Raw genomic sequence first — 16,376 nt, 5'->3', positions numbered from 1 at the left:
GAGAATACGCTCGTCGTTATAACAATAAAATAATGGGGATAAACTCATTCAAATCAAATAAATGTCTACGTGACATTCTTCCGATGTAATGTATTCTCGCATTCAACAGCATGGGGGACGTCGAACATCAGGCACAGATGCGTTTTGCTATGACGTCTGAAGTGCGGCCGGTGCATCCTTGCCTTACTCGCTTCTCGCTTTCCAGTTGTGCGTCATTTTTAACAATTTACAGAAATAGTTGTATTTTCAGCGAGACCGACACTTGAAAATTATTAAAAATATTATTATTATGCCGACTTCCAGTTCACTCTCCATGGTTTTATCAAATAAGCACAAAAATAAAATAAGAGATGGTATCCACGTGAATGATTCTTAACTTTATTATTGTCATATTGTTCCAACAAGTAACAAAACACTATGGTTTCACACTACATACTTAAAATTAAATTTCACGAAGTTTCCAATTTTTCATCAAACTTCTGAAGTCGTCTGAGTGTCCACCCCCTGCGGTTCACTCTTGAGATCCTTATAAAGGTTGTACACGGCGCACTCCAAACCAAAGAAGACGATAGTAATTATCCCGTAATACACAATGATTTCTTCCCCGCCGGATAAATGCGTAAAACATATTGTATACAATATGGCAATTGTAGCCAAAACTAGACTAGTGATAGTTATGACTAGATGGGCTAAAACTGCTTTGGGTTTTTGCTAAAACACACAACGTTAAGCGGATACTCCAAAATAAGTTCTATTATCACTTTCGTGGCACCGTATGCCAGTAACAATCCGCTAGCCAAGTACACGAGACCCATAAAGAGATAAAGCGGCATAATCGTCCTGCCCATACATGTTAGAATTATCCGCAACACTCCGGTTGACTTGAATGATTTTGTCAGTGGATGCACTCTTAAATATTCAAGTTACTTACGATTTGGAAAAAGACCACCAAGCCGACACAAAAATAAAGAGCGCATTTTTTTATCCCCATTTTGTCACTCAAGATCTGCGGCCCTTCTGATAGTTCTGAACGAACAAGGGCCATAAATGTTCGCGTTGATTCTTATACGCAGGAGCGGTTTGGGGAGAAAATGAATGCGCCGAGAAGAGTTATCAACGGGAAATTCCCCCTAAAAACTGGAAGTCTGCTAAATATTTTGAGTTCATATCTTTGTCTTACACCCTTTCGTAATGTGTGGTCGCTACCCGTTAAGCACTATTTTTCATATCAGGATGTACAAAAATATCTCAAATGTTTCGACTTCGGCTTGTTAAAATTATTTATAATTTTACAGCAAAGTTATAGGAAATTGCCAATGCCAATTTGATTCCTAACACTATTAACACTTTTCAGATTTGCTTAAACAGGTGACTCAAAAAAATTAATGAATCGGTCAATTTATTATTGATCAAATTAAGAACGAGCCACCCCATGTTTTGGAAAATGTGAGAATACGCTCGTCGTTATAACAATAAAATAATGGGGATAAACTCATTCAAATCAAATAAATGTCTACGTGACATTCTTCCGATGTAATATATTCCCGCATTCAACAGCATGCGGGACGTCGAACATCACACACAGATGCGTTTTGCTATGACGTCTGAAGTGCGGCCGGTGCATCCTTGCCTTACTCGTTTCTCGCTTTCCAATTGTGCATCATTTTTAATAATTTACAGAAATAGTTGTATTTTCAGCGAGACCGACACTTGAAAATTATTAAAAATATTATTATTATGCCGACTTCCAGTTCACTCTCCATGGTTTTATCAAATAAGCACAGAAACAAAATAAAGGATGGTATCCACGTGGAAGTTTCTTAACTTTATTATTGTCATATTGTTCCAACAAGTAACAAAACAGTAAATAACAATGGTTTCACACTACAGAATTAAAATTAAAAATTTCACGAAGTTTCCAATTCTTCATCAAACTTCAGAAGTCGTATGAGCGTCCACCTCCTGCGGTTCACTCTTGAGTTCCTTATAAAACTCATACACGGCGCGCTCCAAACCAAAGAAGATGCAAATAGCTGCCACGTAACCCACAACGATTCCTGTCCCATTGGATAAATTCATAAAACATATTATAAACAATACGCCAATTGTAGCCAGACCAAGACAACTGATAGTTATGACCAGATGGGCAAAAACTAACTTGGGTTTTTCCTAAAACACACAACTTTAAGCGAAAACTCCAAAATAAGTTCTCTTATCACCTTCGCGGCACCGTATGCCAGTAACAAGCCGCTAACCAAGTGCACGAAGCCCATGATAAAATAAAACCACACAAACGACCCGCCAACTTCGTCTCCAGCCGTAATTACTTGAAATACCCTTATCATTCCAGTTGTCTTAAATGATTTTGTAAGTGGATGCACTCTTAAATATTTAAGTTACTTACGATTAGGATAAAGGCCATAAAGCCGACACAAAAATGAAGAGCGCATTTGTTCATCCCCATTTTGTCACTCAAGATCCGCAGCCCTTCTGAGCGAACAAGGGCTGAAAGTTCGCGCTGATGCTTATACGCAGGAGCGGTTTGGGGAGAAAATAATGCGCCGAGAAGGGTTATCAGGGGGAAATCCCCCCCAAAACTGGGTGTCAAAATTTCGGGTCTGCCAAATATTTTGAGTCATATCAGGATGTACAAAAACATCTCAGATGTTTCGACTTTGACTTGTTAAAATAATTTTTTCGTAGGAAATTGCCAATGTCAGTTTCATTCCTAACACTATGAATCCTTAGTTTTGCCATTATCATTAGTTGAAAACTACTAGCAAACCACGTCATAAAAAATCGGAATGGACTGAATTTAAATTGAGGACTTCATCAATTGCTTTCCGATTGCATACAATGTTGTCGCAGTCGGGAAACAGTAATTTCAGCTAAAAGAACTATATCGATATTAAATACTACTTCTGCTACTCTCTCGTTTGCGGCATAGGGAAGAATTTGGACAATAGAGGAATCTGTTCTGCGTGAACGAAGTTGGAAAAGACTGCTAGAAATTGTTGTGATGCGGCTCCATCTGCCGGATTGGGTAACAAACGTTTATTTCGTCGGCGGCCCGGCGGCGGCTGCGGCTTGCCGACCCGCCACATTCCACAATTCATTAAAAAAATGCAGTTAAAAAATATAAATAAAAGTACCGTCTCTTACTATTTTCATTTACATTTAATTTTTCAAAAATGTGTTTGGCAAATTGTCAAATAACTTAATTGAAACATTATCGAATTAAAATTGAATTTATTTAAAAAATGAAATTCATTATTGCTGAAATATCTGAACACGCTTAGATGTGTAAAGGTACTAGTACCGCCCACCCACCCATTATTTTCTTAGAAGAGTAGGTCACCTGCCAAAATCAATCTTATCTTGGCAAGTATGAGGCTGATTTTTGCAAATGACATATTCTCTAAGAAAATAAGGGTGGGTGGGCGGGGCTAGTACTTGTCAAGATAAGACTGATTTTGGCAGATGACTTATTCTTCTAAGAAAATTAAGGTTGGGTGGGTGGGGTTAGCACTTGCTAAAAATAAACAAAATTAAAAATAAAAAAATGACAAATTGTAAAATCGGATGAATGAGAAATCGGAAAATTGTACAACTGTATAATCGGAAAATCAAAAACTGAAATATCGAAAAATTGGAAAAAAACAATTCTTATAAAATCAAATTCGAAATTCCAGTTTTCTTTTTTTTTTAGTTTTTAGATTTTTACAACTTTTGAATATTTCATTTGATAATTTGTTTGACAATTTCGCAAATTTTAAATTTACAATTTTTGAATCTTTTGATTTTAATTTTTCAAGTTCTGAAGTTTAAAATTTTTCCTTTTCACGATATGTCATTTTTCGATTTTTTAACTAAAAGAAGAAATTTATTCGAACCGAAATTTTGAAAAATTGAAAATTAGAAACAAAATTTTCAGATGTTCGATTTTTAAGATTAGTGTTTTTTTCAATTTTTCGATATTTCAGTTTTTGAATTTCCGATTTCTCATTGATCCGATTTTTCAATTTTTCATTTTTTGATTTTTAATTTTTTTTATTTTTATCAAGTACTAGTCCCACCCACTCACCCTTTATTTTCTTAGAAGAGTGGGTCATCTGCCAAAATCAGTCTTATTTTAACAAATACTAGCCCCGCCCACCCACCCTTGTTTTCTCAGAGGACATTTCATCTGCCAAAATCAGTCTTATCTTCGCAAGAATGAGGCTGATTTTTGCAAATGACATATTGTCTAAGAAAATAAGGGTGGGTGAGCGGGGCTAGTACTTGTCAAGATAAGACTAATTTTGGCGGATAACCCACTCTTCTAAGAAAAGAAAGGGTGGGTGAGCGGGGCTAGTACTTGCTAAAAATAAAAAAATTTAAAAATCAAAAAATGACAAATTGAAAAATCGGATAAATGAGAAATCGGAAAATTGTGCAACTGTATAATCGGAAAAACAAAAACTGAAATATCGAAAAATTGAAAAAAAACTATTCTTATAAAATTAAATTTGAAATTCCAGTTTTCGTTTTTTTTAGTTTTTAGATTTTTACAACTCTTGAATATTTCATTTGATAATTTGTTTGACAATTTTGCAGGTTTTAATTCCAATTTTTTGGTTTTTCAAGTTTAAACTTTACAATTCTTGAATTTTTTGATTTTAATTTTTCAAGTTCTCAAGTTTAAAATTTTTCTTTTTCACGATATGTCATTTTTCGATTTTTTAACTAAAAGAAGAAATTTATTCGAACCGAAATTTTGAAAAATTGAAAATTAGAAACAAAATTTTCAGATGTTCAATTTTTTAAGATTAGTTTTTTTTCAATTTTTTCGATATTTCAGTTTTTGATTTTCCGATTTCTCATTTATCCGATTTTTCAATTTGTCATTTTTTTTTTTTAATTTTTTTATTTTTAGCAAGTACTAGTCCCACCCACTCACCCTTTATTTTCTTAGAAGAGTGGGTCATCCGCCAAAATCAGTCTTATTTTAACAAATACTAGCCCCGCCCACCCACCCCTGTTTTCTCAGAGGATATGTTATCTGCCAAAATCAGTCTTACTTTCGCAAGTATGAGGCTGATTTTTGCAAATGACATTCTCTAAGAAAATAAGGGTGGGTGGGCGGGGCTAGTACTTGTCAAGATAAGACTGATTTTGGCGGATGACCCACTCTTCTAAGAAAATAAAGGGTGGGTGGGCGGGGCTAGTACTTGCTAAAAATCAAAAAATGACAAATTGAAAAATCGGATAAATGAGAAATCGGAAATTTGTGCAACTGTATAATCGGAAAATCAAAAACTGAAATATCGAAAAATTAAAAAAAAACAATTCTCATAAAATCAATTTTGAAATTCCAGTTTTCATTTTTTTTTTTTAGTTTTTAGATTTTTACAACTTTTGAATATTTCATTTGATAATTTGTTTGACAATTTTGCAGTTTTAAATTCCAATTTTTTGATTTTTAAAGTTGTCAAGTTAAAATTTTTCCTTTTCACCATTTGTCATTTTTCGTTTTTTTAACTAAAAGAACAAAATTTTCAGGTGTTCTAAAGTTTCGGTAAACATGGAAAATCGCTGATCAAAATTTCTTTTTACTTCCTTCCAAAAATTCGGTGATAAAAAATCAAAAATCGCAAATTAAAAAAATAAACATTTATTTTCTCGATATTTTTAAAAATCAAATAATTGAGAAATCGGAAAACTGCCAAAATTGTAAAATTAAAATTCGAAAGTTTTCTTCAGTTGCCCAGAGATATCAAAAATCGAAAAACAGATCAAAAATTGGTCTAAAGAGTTTAGACAGTACTTCCCTCGCTGTCGGAAACTTGACGACTGCATGCCAATTGTGTTTTTTTTTTCATTACATTTTTGTAGTGGGAATTTAAAAAAAAAATGCAATGACGTCATCAACATTTTTGCAAGGACACGTATATCAGTTGGGATAGATGTGGTGTAATAATAAGAATAAAATTATTGTATTCCCAAATTTTCGGGAAATTAATGAATCGGTCAATTTATTATTGATCAAATTAAGAAGGAGCCACCCCATTTTCTGGAAAATGTGAGTATACGCTCGTCTTTATAACAATACAATAATGACAAGGAAAAAATTATAATAATCACATTCAGAATATTTTGTTCAATGGAGGCTTATGAATAATTTTAGTCATCTGTTTTGGGGCGATAAACTCATTCAAATCAAACAAATGTCTACGTGATATTCTTCCGATGTAATGTATTCCCGTTGATAAATAATGTGCTGTAAATAAATTTTTTGCACTCATAACCTGATGACCTTGGCGCATTCAATAGCATGCGGGACGTCGAACATCACGCACAGATGCGTTTTGCTATGACGTCGTTGATTATAAATAAAGCTGGGCGGTCGAAATTTATTCATCCTATCTACCCGTCTGAAGTGCGGCCGATGCATCCTTGCCTTACTCGCTTCTCGCTTTCCAATTGTGCATCATTTTTAATAATTTACAGAAATAGTTTTATTTTCAGCGAGACCGACACTTGAAAATTATTAAAAACATAATTATTATTATGCCGACTTCCCGTTCACTCTCCATGGTTTTATCAAATAAGCACAAAAATAAAATAAGAGATGGTATCCACGTGAATGATTCTTAACTTTATTATTGTCATATTGTCCCAACAAGTAACAAAACAGTAAATAACTATGGTTTCACACTAAATAACTAAAATTAAATTTCCCGAAGTTTCTGATTCTTCATCAAACTTCAGAAGTCGTATGAGCGTCCACCTCCTGCGGTTCACTCTTGAGTTCCTTATAAAACTCGCACACGACGCGCTCCAAACCAAAGAAGATGCAAATAGCTACCACGTAACCCACAACGATTCCTCCTGTCCCGTCGGATAAATCCACAAAACATATTATAAATAATACACCAATTGTAGCCAGACCAAGACAACTGATAGTTATGACCAGATGGGCAGAAACTAACGTGGGTTTTTGCTAAAACACACAACGTCAAGCGAAGACTCCAAAATAAGTTCTCTTATCACTTTCGCGGCACCGTATGCCAGTAACAAGCCGCTAACCAAGTGCAAGAAGCCCATGATTAAATAAAACCACACAAACGACCCATCAGCTTCTTCTCCAGCCGTAATTACTTGAATTATCCTTATCACTCCGGTTAACTTAAATCATTTTGTAAGTGGATGCACTCTTAAATATTTATTTAAGTTACTTACGATTAAGAGAAAGGCCACCAAGCCGACGCAAAAATGAAGAGCGCATTTGTTCATCCCCATTCTGTCACCAAGATCCGCGGCCCTTCTGAGCGGACAAGGGTTATAAGTTCGCGCTGATGCTTATATGCAGGAGCGGTTTGGAGAGAAAATAATGCGCCGAGAAGGGTTATCAGGGGGAAATCCCCCCCAAAACTGGGTGTTAAAATTTCGGGTCGGCCAAATATTTTGACTCATACCGTTGTGTTACGCACTTTCGGGATTTGTCATATCAGGATGTACAAAAACATCTCGGATGTTTCGACTTTGACTTGTTAAAATAATTTTTTCGTAGGAAATTGCCAATGTCAGTTTCATTCCTAACACTATGAATCCTTAGTTTTGCCATTATCATTAGTTGAAAACTACTAGCAAACCACGTCGTAAAAAATCGGAATGGACTGAATTTAAATTGAGGACTTCATCAACTGCTTTCCGATTGCATACAATGTTGTCGCAGTCGGGAAACAGTAATTTCAGCTAAAAGAACTATATCGATATTAAATACTACTTCTGCTACTATCTCGGTTGCGGCATAGGGAAGAATTTGGACAATAGAGGAATCTGTTCTGCGTGAACGAAATTGTTGGAAAAGACTGCTAGAAATTGTTGTGATGCGGCTCCATCTGCCGGATTGGGTAACAAACGTTTATTTCCTCGGCGGCCCGGCGGCGGCTGCGGCTTGCCGACCCGCCACATTCCACAATTCATTAAAAAAATGCAGTTAAAAAATATATATAAAAGTACCGTCTCTTACTTTTTCATTTACATTTAATTTTTCAAAAATGTGTTTGGCAAATTGTCAAATAACTTAATTGAAACATTATCGAATTAAAATTGATTTTAATTAAAAAATGAAATTCATTATTGCTGAAATATCTGAACACGCTTAGATGTGTAAAGGTACCGCCCACCCACCCTTTATTTTCTTAGAAGAGTAGGTCACCTGCCAAAATCAATCTTATCTTGGCAAGTATGAGGCTGATTTTTGCAAATGACATATTTTCAATAAAATAAGGGTGGGTGGGCGGGGCTAGTACTTGTCAAGATAAGATTGATTTTGGCAGATGACTTATTCTTCTAAGAAAATAAAGGTTGGGTGGGTGGGGTTAGCACTTGCTAAAAATAAACAAAATTAAAAATCAAAAAATGACAAATTGAAAAATCGGATGAATGAGAAATCGGAAAATTGTACAACTGCATAATCGGAAAATCAAAAACTGAAATATCGAAAAATTGAAAAAAAAAAACAATTATTATAAAATCAAATTTGAAATTCCAGTTTTCATTTTTTTTTTAGCTTTTAGATTTTTACAATCTTTGAATATTTCATTTGATAATTTGTTTGACAATTTCGCAAATTTTAACTTTACAATTTTTGAATCTTTTGATTTTAATTTTTCATGTTCTGAAGTTTAAAATTTTTCTTTTTCACGATATGTCATTTTTCGATTTTTTAACTTAAAGAAGAAATTTATTCGAATCGAAATTTTGAAAAATTGAAAATTAGAAACAAAATTTTCAGATGTTCGATTTTTTAAGATTAGTTTTTTTTCAATTTTTAGATATTTCAGTTTTTGATTTTCCGATTTTTCATTTATCAGATTTTTCAATTTGTCATTTTTTGATTTTTATTTTTTTTTATTTTTAGCAAGTACTAGTCCCACCCACTCACCCTTTATTTTCTTTGAAGAGTGGGTCATCTGCCAAAATCAGTCTTATTTTAACAAATACTAGCCCCGCCCACCCACCCTTGTTTTCTCAGAGGACAGTGACCTACTCTGCTAGGAAAATAAAGAATAGGTCATCTGCCAAAATCAGTCTTATCTTCGCAAGTATGAGGCTGATTTTTGTAAATGATATATTCTCTAAGAAAATAAGGGTGGGGGTGTTTGACAATTTTGCAGTTTTTAATTCCAATTTTTTGATTTTTCAAGTATTAACTTTACAATTTTTTAATCTTTTGATTTTTAATTTTTCAGGTTGTCAAGTAAAAATTTTTCCCTTTCACGATTTGTCGTTTTTCGATTTATTAACTAAAAGAACAAATTTATTCGAACCAAAATTTTGAAAAATTGAAAACTAGAAACAAAATTTTCAGATGTTTTAAAGTAAACATGGCAAATCGCTGATCAAAATTGCTTTTTACTTTCTTCCAAAAACTCGTTGACAAAAAATCAAAAATCGAAAATTAAAAAAAAAACATCTATTTCCTCAATATTTTTAAAAATCAAATAATTGAGAAATCGGAAAACTGCCAAAATTGTAAAATTAAAAAATCGAAAGACAGATCAAAAAATTGAAAATTTAAAAAGCGAGAAATTGAAGAATTCGAAAGTTGAAAAATCGAAAAGCTGAAGTATCTAGAAGTACTCACTATAAGACTGATTTTGGCAAATGATCTACTCTCTTAAGAAAACAGAGAGCGGGTGGGTGGAGCTAATATTTGCCAAAATAAGACTCATTTTGGCCAATGACATACTTTTCTTAGAAAATAAAAAATAGGTCATCTGCCAAAATCAGTCTTATCTTCGCAAGTATGAGGCTGATTTTTGCAAATGACATATCCTCTAAGAAAACAAGGGTGGGTGGGCGGGGCTAGTATTTGTTAAAATAAGACTGATTTTGGCAGATGTGTTCTAAGAAAGTAAAGGGTGGGTGGGTGTAATTAGCTCTTGCTAAAAATAAAAAAAATTAAAAATCAGAAAATGATAAATTGAAAAATCGAATGAATGAAAAATCGGAAAATTGATTTTAATTTTTTAAGTTCTTAAGTTTAAAATTTTTCTTTTTCACGATGTCATTTTTCGATTTTTTAACTAAAAGAAGAAATTTATACGAACCAAAATTTTGATAAATGAAAATTAGAAACAAAATTTTCAGGTGTTCGATTTTTTAAGATTAGTTTTTTTAAATTTTTCGATATTTCAGTTTTTGATTTTCCGATTTCTCATTTATCCGATTTTTCAATTTGTCATTTTTTGATTTTTAATTTTTTTTATTTTTAGTTCTAGTCCCACCCACTCACCATTTATTTTCTTAGAAGAGTGGGTCATCTGCCAAAATCAGTCTTATTTTAACAAATACTAGCGCCGCCCACCCACCCTTGTTTTCTCAGAGGATATGTCATCTGCCAAAATCAGTCTTATCTTCGCAAGAATGAGGCTGATTTTTGCAAATGACATATTCTCTAAGAAAATAAGGGTGGGTGGGCGGGGCTAGTACTTGTCAAGATAAGACTAATTTTGGCGGATGACCCACTCTTCTAAGAAAAGAAAGGGTGGGTGGGCGGGGCTGGTACTTGCTAAAAATCAAAAAATTTAAAAATCAAAAAATGACAAATTGAAAAATCGGATAAATGAGAAATGGGAAAATTGTGCAACTGTATAATCGGAAAATCAAAAACTGAAATATCGAAAAATTGAAAAAAAAACAATTCTTATAAAATCAAATTTGAAATTCCAGTTTTCATTTTTTTTTTAGTTTTTAGATTTTTACAACTTTTGAATATATATTTCATTTGATAATTTGTTTGACAATTTTGCAGTTTTTAATTTCAATTTTTTGATTTTTCAAGTTCTCAAGTTAAAATTTTGCCTTTTCACGATTTGTCGTTTTTCGATTTTTAACTAAAAGAACAAAATTTTTAGGTGTTCCAAAGTTTCGGTAAACATGGAAAATCGCTGATCAAAATTTCTGTTTACTTCCTTCCAAAAACTCGGTGACAAAAAATCAAAAATCGAAAATTTAAAAAATAAACATCTATTTTCTAGATATTTTTAAAAATCAAGTAATTGAGAAATCGGAAAACTGCCAAAACTGTGAAATTAAAAAATTGAAAGTTTTTTTCAGTTGCCCAGAGAAATCAGAAATCGAAAGACAGATCAAAAATTTGAAAATTTAAAAAGCGAGAAATTGAAGAATTCGAAAGTTGAAAAATCGAAAAACTGAAGAATCTAGTAGTACTCACTACGATATGACTGATTTTGGCAAATGATCTACTCCAAAGAAAACAAAGGGCGGGTGGGCGGAGCTAGTATTTGCCAAAGTAAGACTTATTTTGGCCAATGACCTACTCTGCTAGGAAAATCAGTCTTATCTTCGCAAGTATGAGACTGATTTTTGCAAATGACATATCCTCTAAGAAAACAAGGGTGGGTGGGCGGAGCTAATACTTGCTAAAAATAAAAAAATTGAAAAATCAAAAAATGACAAATTGAAAAATCGGATAAATGAGAAATCGGAAAATTGTGCAACTGTATAATCGGAAAATCAAAAACTGAAATACCGAAAAATTGAAAAAAAAAAACAATTATAAAATCAAATTTGAAATTCCAGTTTTCATTTTTTTTTAGTTTTTAGATTTTTACAACTTTTGAATATTTTATTTGATAATTTGTTTGACAATGTTGCAGTTTTTAGTTCCAATTTTTTGATTTTTCAAGTTTTAACTTTACAATTTTAGAATCTTTTGATTTTTAATTTTTCAAGTTCTCAAGTTAAAATTTTTCCTTTTCACGATTTGTCATTTCTCGATTTTTTACTAAAAGAACTAATTTATTGCAACAGAAATTTTGAAAAATTGAAAATTAGAAACGAAATTTTCAGATGTTTTAATGTTTCGGTAAACATGGCAAATCGCTGATCAAAATTGCTTTTTACTTCCTTCCAAAAACTCGGTGAAAAAGAATCAAAAATCGAAAATTTAAAAAAATAAACATCTATTTTCTCGATATTCTTAAAAATCAAATAATTGAGAAATCGGAAAACTGCCAAATTGTAAAATTAATAAATCAAGAAATTGAAGAATTCGAAAGTTGAAAAATCGAAAAACTGAAGAATCTAGTAGTACACACTACGATAAGACTAATTTTGGCAAATGATCTACTCTCTTAAGAAAACAAAGGGCGGGTGGGTGGAGCTAATATTTGCCAAAATAAGACTCATTTTGGCCAATGACATACTTTTCTTAGAAAATAAAGAATAGCTCATCTGCCAAAATCAGTCTTATCTTCGCAAGTATGAGACTGATTTTTGCAAATGACATATCCTCTAAGAAAACAAGGGTGGGTGGGCGGGGCTAGTATTTGTTAAAATAAGACTGATTTTGTCAGATGACTTATTGTTCTAAGAAAGTAAAGGGAGGGTGGGTGTTATTAGCTCTTGCTGAAAATAAAAAAATTTAAAATCAAAAAATGATAAATTGAAAAATCGAATGAATGAAAAATCGGAAAATTGAATTTAATTCTTCTTTTTTAAAGTTCTCAAGTTTAAAATTTTTATTTTTCACGATATGTCATTTTTCGATTTTTAACTAAAAGAAGAAATTTATTCGAACCGAAATTTTGAAAAATTGAAAATTAGAAACAAAATTTTCAGATCTTCGATTTTTTAAGATTAGTTTTTTTTTTCAATTTTTCGATATTTCAAATTTTGATTTTCCGATTTCTCATTTATCCGATTTTTCAATTTTTCATTTTTTGATTTTTAATTTTTTTTATTTTTAGCAAGTACTAGTCCCACCCACTCACCCTTTATTTTCTTAGAAGAGTGGGTCATCTGCCAAAATCAGTCTTATTTTAACAAATACTAGCCCCGCCCACCCACCCTTGTTTTCTCAGAGGACATGTCATCTGCCAAAATCAGTCTTATCTTCGCAAGGATGTTTTTGCAACTGACATATTCTCTAAGAAAATAAGGGTGGGTGGGCGGGGCTAGTATTTGTCAAGATAAGACTAATTTTGGCGGATGACCCACTCTTCTAAGAAAAGAAAGGGTGGGTGGGCGGGGCTAATACTTGCTAAAAATCAAAAAATGACAAATTGAAAAATCGGATAAATGAGAAATCAGAAAATTGTGCAACTGTATAATCGGAAAATCAAAAACTGAAATATCGAAAAATTGAAAAAAAAACAATTCTTGAATATTTCATTTGATAATTTGTTTGACAATTTTGCAGTTTTTAATTCCAATTTTTTGATTTTTCAAGCTGTCAAGTTAAAATTTTTCCTTTTCACGATTTGTCATTTTTCGGTTTTTTAACTAAAAGAACAAAATTTTCAGGTGTTCTAAAGTTTCGGTAAACATGGAAAATCGCAGATCAAAATTTCTTTTTACTTCCTTCCAAAAATTCGGTGAAAAAAAAATCAAAAATCGAAAATTTAAAAAATAAACATTTATTTTCTCGATATTTTTAAAAATCAAATAATTGAGAAATCGGAAAACTGCCAAAATTGTAAAATTAAAAAAATCTAAAGTTTTTTCAGTTGTCCAGAGAAATCAAAAATCAAAAGACAGATCAAAAAATTGAAAATTTAAAAAGCGAGAAATTGAAGAATTCGAAAGTTGAAAAAACGAAAAACTGTAGAATCTAGTAGTACGCACTACGATAAGACTAATTTTGGCAAATGATCTACTCTTAAACAAAGGGCGGGTGGGTGGAGCTAGTATTTGCCAAAATAAGACTCATTTTGGCAGATGACCCAGTTTTCAAAGAAAATAAAGAGTGGGTGAACGGGGCTAGTACATTTTCTTAGAAGAGTTTTTTTTTTTTAATACACATAGTATTCTTTGAACTACACGATACTCAAAAACATGTTTGTGATTTCTTGTAAAGAAACAAGTATTTAGTAGCTAAGCTCCGCCCCCTTGGTTCACGGCGAATAAAAAAATCATCACAATAAAGATAGGGCGGGTGGGCGGGCTTACATTTTGACTGAAACTTAAAACATGTAAGTGGAACATTTGTAGAAGGAAATATCGATTATGCAATTAGGCTCCGCTCCATAATTGCGAAATCCATATTTCCTAGTAACAATGTATCATTTCAAACTTGTTCTAAGTTCTTGTTGTGAAAAGATGGCTATGTATATGTATTAAGACAAAAAAAAATGTAAGCCCCGCCCACCCGCCCTATCTCAATTCTGATGATTTTTTGTATTCGTCGTAAGCCAAGGGGCGGAGCTTAATGGTAAAATCCTTTTTTTCTCCGACAAATTACCATGTGAAATGTTCTTAAGTAATCGTGTTATACAAAGAAAACTAAATGTATTAATTAAAAAAGAGAAGCCCCACCCATCCGTCTCGATCTCAATCGTGATGAATTTTTGATTCGTTAGCAGATCGAAGGGCGGAGCTTAATTGCAAGATCCACATTTGTCTACAAGAATTTACCGTTTTAAACATATTTCAAGTTTGATGGGTTGAAAATCCAACGTCAACGGCAACGTCAGCGGATGATATAAACGACGCATACTTCCGCTGCGTATTTATCTTACAACGGCAACGTCAGTGACAAGTTTATAAATCGACCTTAACAGTTTAATAGACAAAGAGAACGATGGAATCGTAAGTCGAAAACAAACAGCTTTGCAAAGCGTATTTATCAGCACTTAAAATTAGCAACAAGTGTTTTATTTTGTCCCTAACATCTAATATCTAGGTATGTGGGATTCAGTAAAATATTTTTGTAAATGGTATTTTTTGCAAAACGTTTGCTGAGCGCTTTTAACTTCTAAATTGTGGCATCGAATTTCAGTTCAATTCATGTCTTTATCAAATAAATACTAAAACAAAATAAGGCATAGTATCCACTTAGCTTTATTATTGTCGCCACATCACAGGTATCAAAATAATAAATAACAATAGTTACACACCACATAATTAAAATTAAATTTGACTAAAAGTTTGTAATCCTTCCTCAAACTTCAGAAGTCGCGTGAGTGTTCATCCCCTGCGGTTCACTCTTGAGGTCCTTATAAAAGTCGTACACGATGCGCTCCAAACCAAAGAAGATGCTTATAGCTGCCACGTAACCCACAATGACTCCTGTCCCATCCGATAAATCCATAAAACAAATTATAAACAATACGCCAATTGTAGCCAGACTTAGACAACTGATAGTTATGACCAGATGGGCAAAAACTAACTTGGGTTTTTGCTAAAACACACACCGTTAATCGAAGACCCCAAAATAAGTTCTATTATCACCTTCATGGCACCGTGTGCCAGTAACACGCCGCTAGCCAAGTGCACGAGCCCCATAATAAAATAAAACCACACAAACGTCCCGCCAACTTCTTCGCCAGCCGTAAATACTTGAATTATCCTTATCACTCCAGTTAACTTAAATCATTTTGTAAGTGGATGCACCCTTAAATATTTGAGTTACTTACGATCAGGAGAAAGGCCACCAAGCCGACACAAAAATGAAGGACGCATTTATTCATCCCCATTTTGTCACTCAAGATCCGTGGCCCTTCTGGGCGAGCAAGGACTTCTATAAAGGTGCGCGCTAAAACGCTGATGCTTACGCGCAGGAGTAGTTAGGGCGAAAAATAAATGCGCTGAGCTCAGGAGGGTTATCAGTAGAAAATACACCCAGAGACCCAGAAACTATGTAGATTGTCGAGCTTTTCGGGCTTAATCGATCGAGAAGCGAAAATTTCAATTATTTCAGGCTTACACACGAACATAATTTTATGACGAGACTGAGTCGAGAGAGTTCGGGGTTCCAAAATTTAAATACTTAGGGGCCAATTCCAAGTTGCTGGCGCAAGTCACTGGTGCAGCGCAACTTTATAATGCTAATTTGGGTATCAAATGCTGGTTGCTAGGGGTGACGGAATAAACAAGCGCAATTTTTCGAGATAAATTGCGCCAACTTGCACTGCCTACTAGAGGTGCCGCAACTCCATGGTGCAAATTTCAATGGAAAATTCGAAAAATTGCGCTTGTTTATTCCGTCACCCCTAGCAACCAGGCTTTGATACCCAAATTAGCATTATAAAGTTGCGCTGCACCAGTGACTTGCGCCACCAACTTGGAATTGGCCCCTTAGTCATCAATTTTTGGCGGTGACATATTATATTTTTTTTATGTTCGATAAACACTAGAATTGTGTCTTATAAATGTTAAGAAAGCCAAGGCAAAATATAAACCCCGCCCACCCGCCCTATCTCAATTGTGATGATTTTTTTATTGGTCGTGAGCCAAGAAGGCGGAGCTTAACTGCAAAATCCTTATGTCTCTACGAGAAATTAAAAACATGTTTTTGAGTATTGTGTTGTTCCAAGAACACTATGTACATTAAGAAAAAAATAAAGCCAAAGATTAGGCAC

General features: G+C 33.4%; 2 protein-coding genes across 2 annotated transcripts; both read right to left on the bottom strand.

The window, feature by feature from the left end:
• Nucleotides 1–1,881: 1,881 nt before the first annotated feature.
• Nucleotides 1,882–2,461, bottom strand: LOC135134345 (uncharacterized). The gene is made up of 3 exons (XM_064063030.1): nucleotides 2,405–2,461; nucleotides 2,220–2,354; nucleotides 1,882–2,169 (listed from the first exon to the last, which is right to left on the bottom strand). Exons 1-3 carry the CDS (start codon nucleotides 2,456–2,458, stop codon nucleotides 1,930–1,932), a joined length of 429 nt encoding a protein of 142 aa, XP_063919100.1. The 5' UTR covers nucleotides 2,459–2,461; the 3' UTR covers nucleotides 1,882–1,929.
• A 12,389-nt stretch (nucleotides 2,462–14,850) lies between these two features.
• Nucleotides 14,851–15,533, bottom strand: LOC135134257 (uncharacterized). Its single transcript, XM_064062920.1, has 3 exons — nucleotides 15,432–15,533; nucleotides 15,247–15,381; nucleotides 14,851–15,196 (listed from the first exon to the last, which is right to left on the bottom strand). The coding sequence occupies exons 1-3, from the start codon at nucleotides 15,489–15,491 to the stop codon at nucleotides 14,957–14,959; spliced, it is 435 nt and encodes a 144-aa protein (XP_063918990.1). The 5' UTR covers nucleotides 15,492–15,533; the 3' UTR covers nucleotides 14,851–14,956.
• Between the last annotated feature and the right edge of the window lie 843 nt (nucleotides 15,534–16,376).

The sequence above is a fragment of the Zophobas morio genome, unplaced genomic scaffold (assembly GCF_036711695.1).
Source record: "Zophobas morio isolate AGI-343-1 ecotype UQ-CSIRO unplaced genomic scaffold, CSIRO_AGI_Zmor_V1 ptg000002l, whole genome shotgun sequence".
Taxonomy (NCBI): domain Eukaryota; kingdom Metazoa; phylum Arthropoda; class Insecta; order Coleoptera; family Tenebrionidae; genus Zophobas; species Zophobas morio.
Note: the sequence above shows the minus strand (reverse complement) of the source record. Positions and strands in the feature narration are given on the sequence as shown.

Excerpts from the sequence above, each read along its gene's own strand:
- LOC135134345 (XM_064063030.1), bottom strand. The coding sequence starts at position 2,458 with ATGAACAAATGCGCTCTTCATTTTTGTGTCGGCTTTATGGCCTTTATC. Across the intron at positions 2,355-2,404 it reads TTATGGCCTTTATCCTAATC|ACAACTGGAATGATAAGGGT; the intron begins GTAAGTAACTTA and ends AAATCATTTAAG. Across the intron at positions 2,170-2,219 it reads TGGCATACGGTGCCGCGAAG|GAAAAACCCAAGTTAGTTTT; the intron begins GTGATAAGAGAA and ends TGTGTGTTTTAG.
- LOC135134257 (XM_064062920.1), bottom strand. The coding sequence starts at position 15,491 with ATGGGGATGAATAAATGCGTCCTTCATTTTTGTGTCGGCTTGGTGGCC. Across the intron at positions 15,382-15,431 it reads TGGTGGCCTTTCTCCTGATC|TTAACTGGAGTGATAAGGAT; the intron begins GTAAGTAACTCA and ends AAATGATTTAAG. Across the intron at positions 15,197-15,246 it reads TGGCACACGGTGCCATGAAG|CAAAAACCCAAGTTAGTTTT; the intron begins GTGATAATAGAA and ends TGTGTGTTTTAG.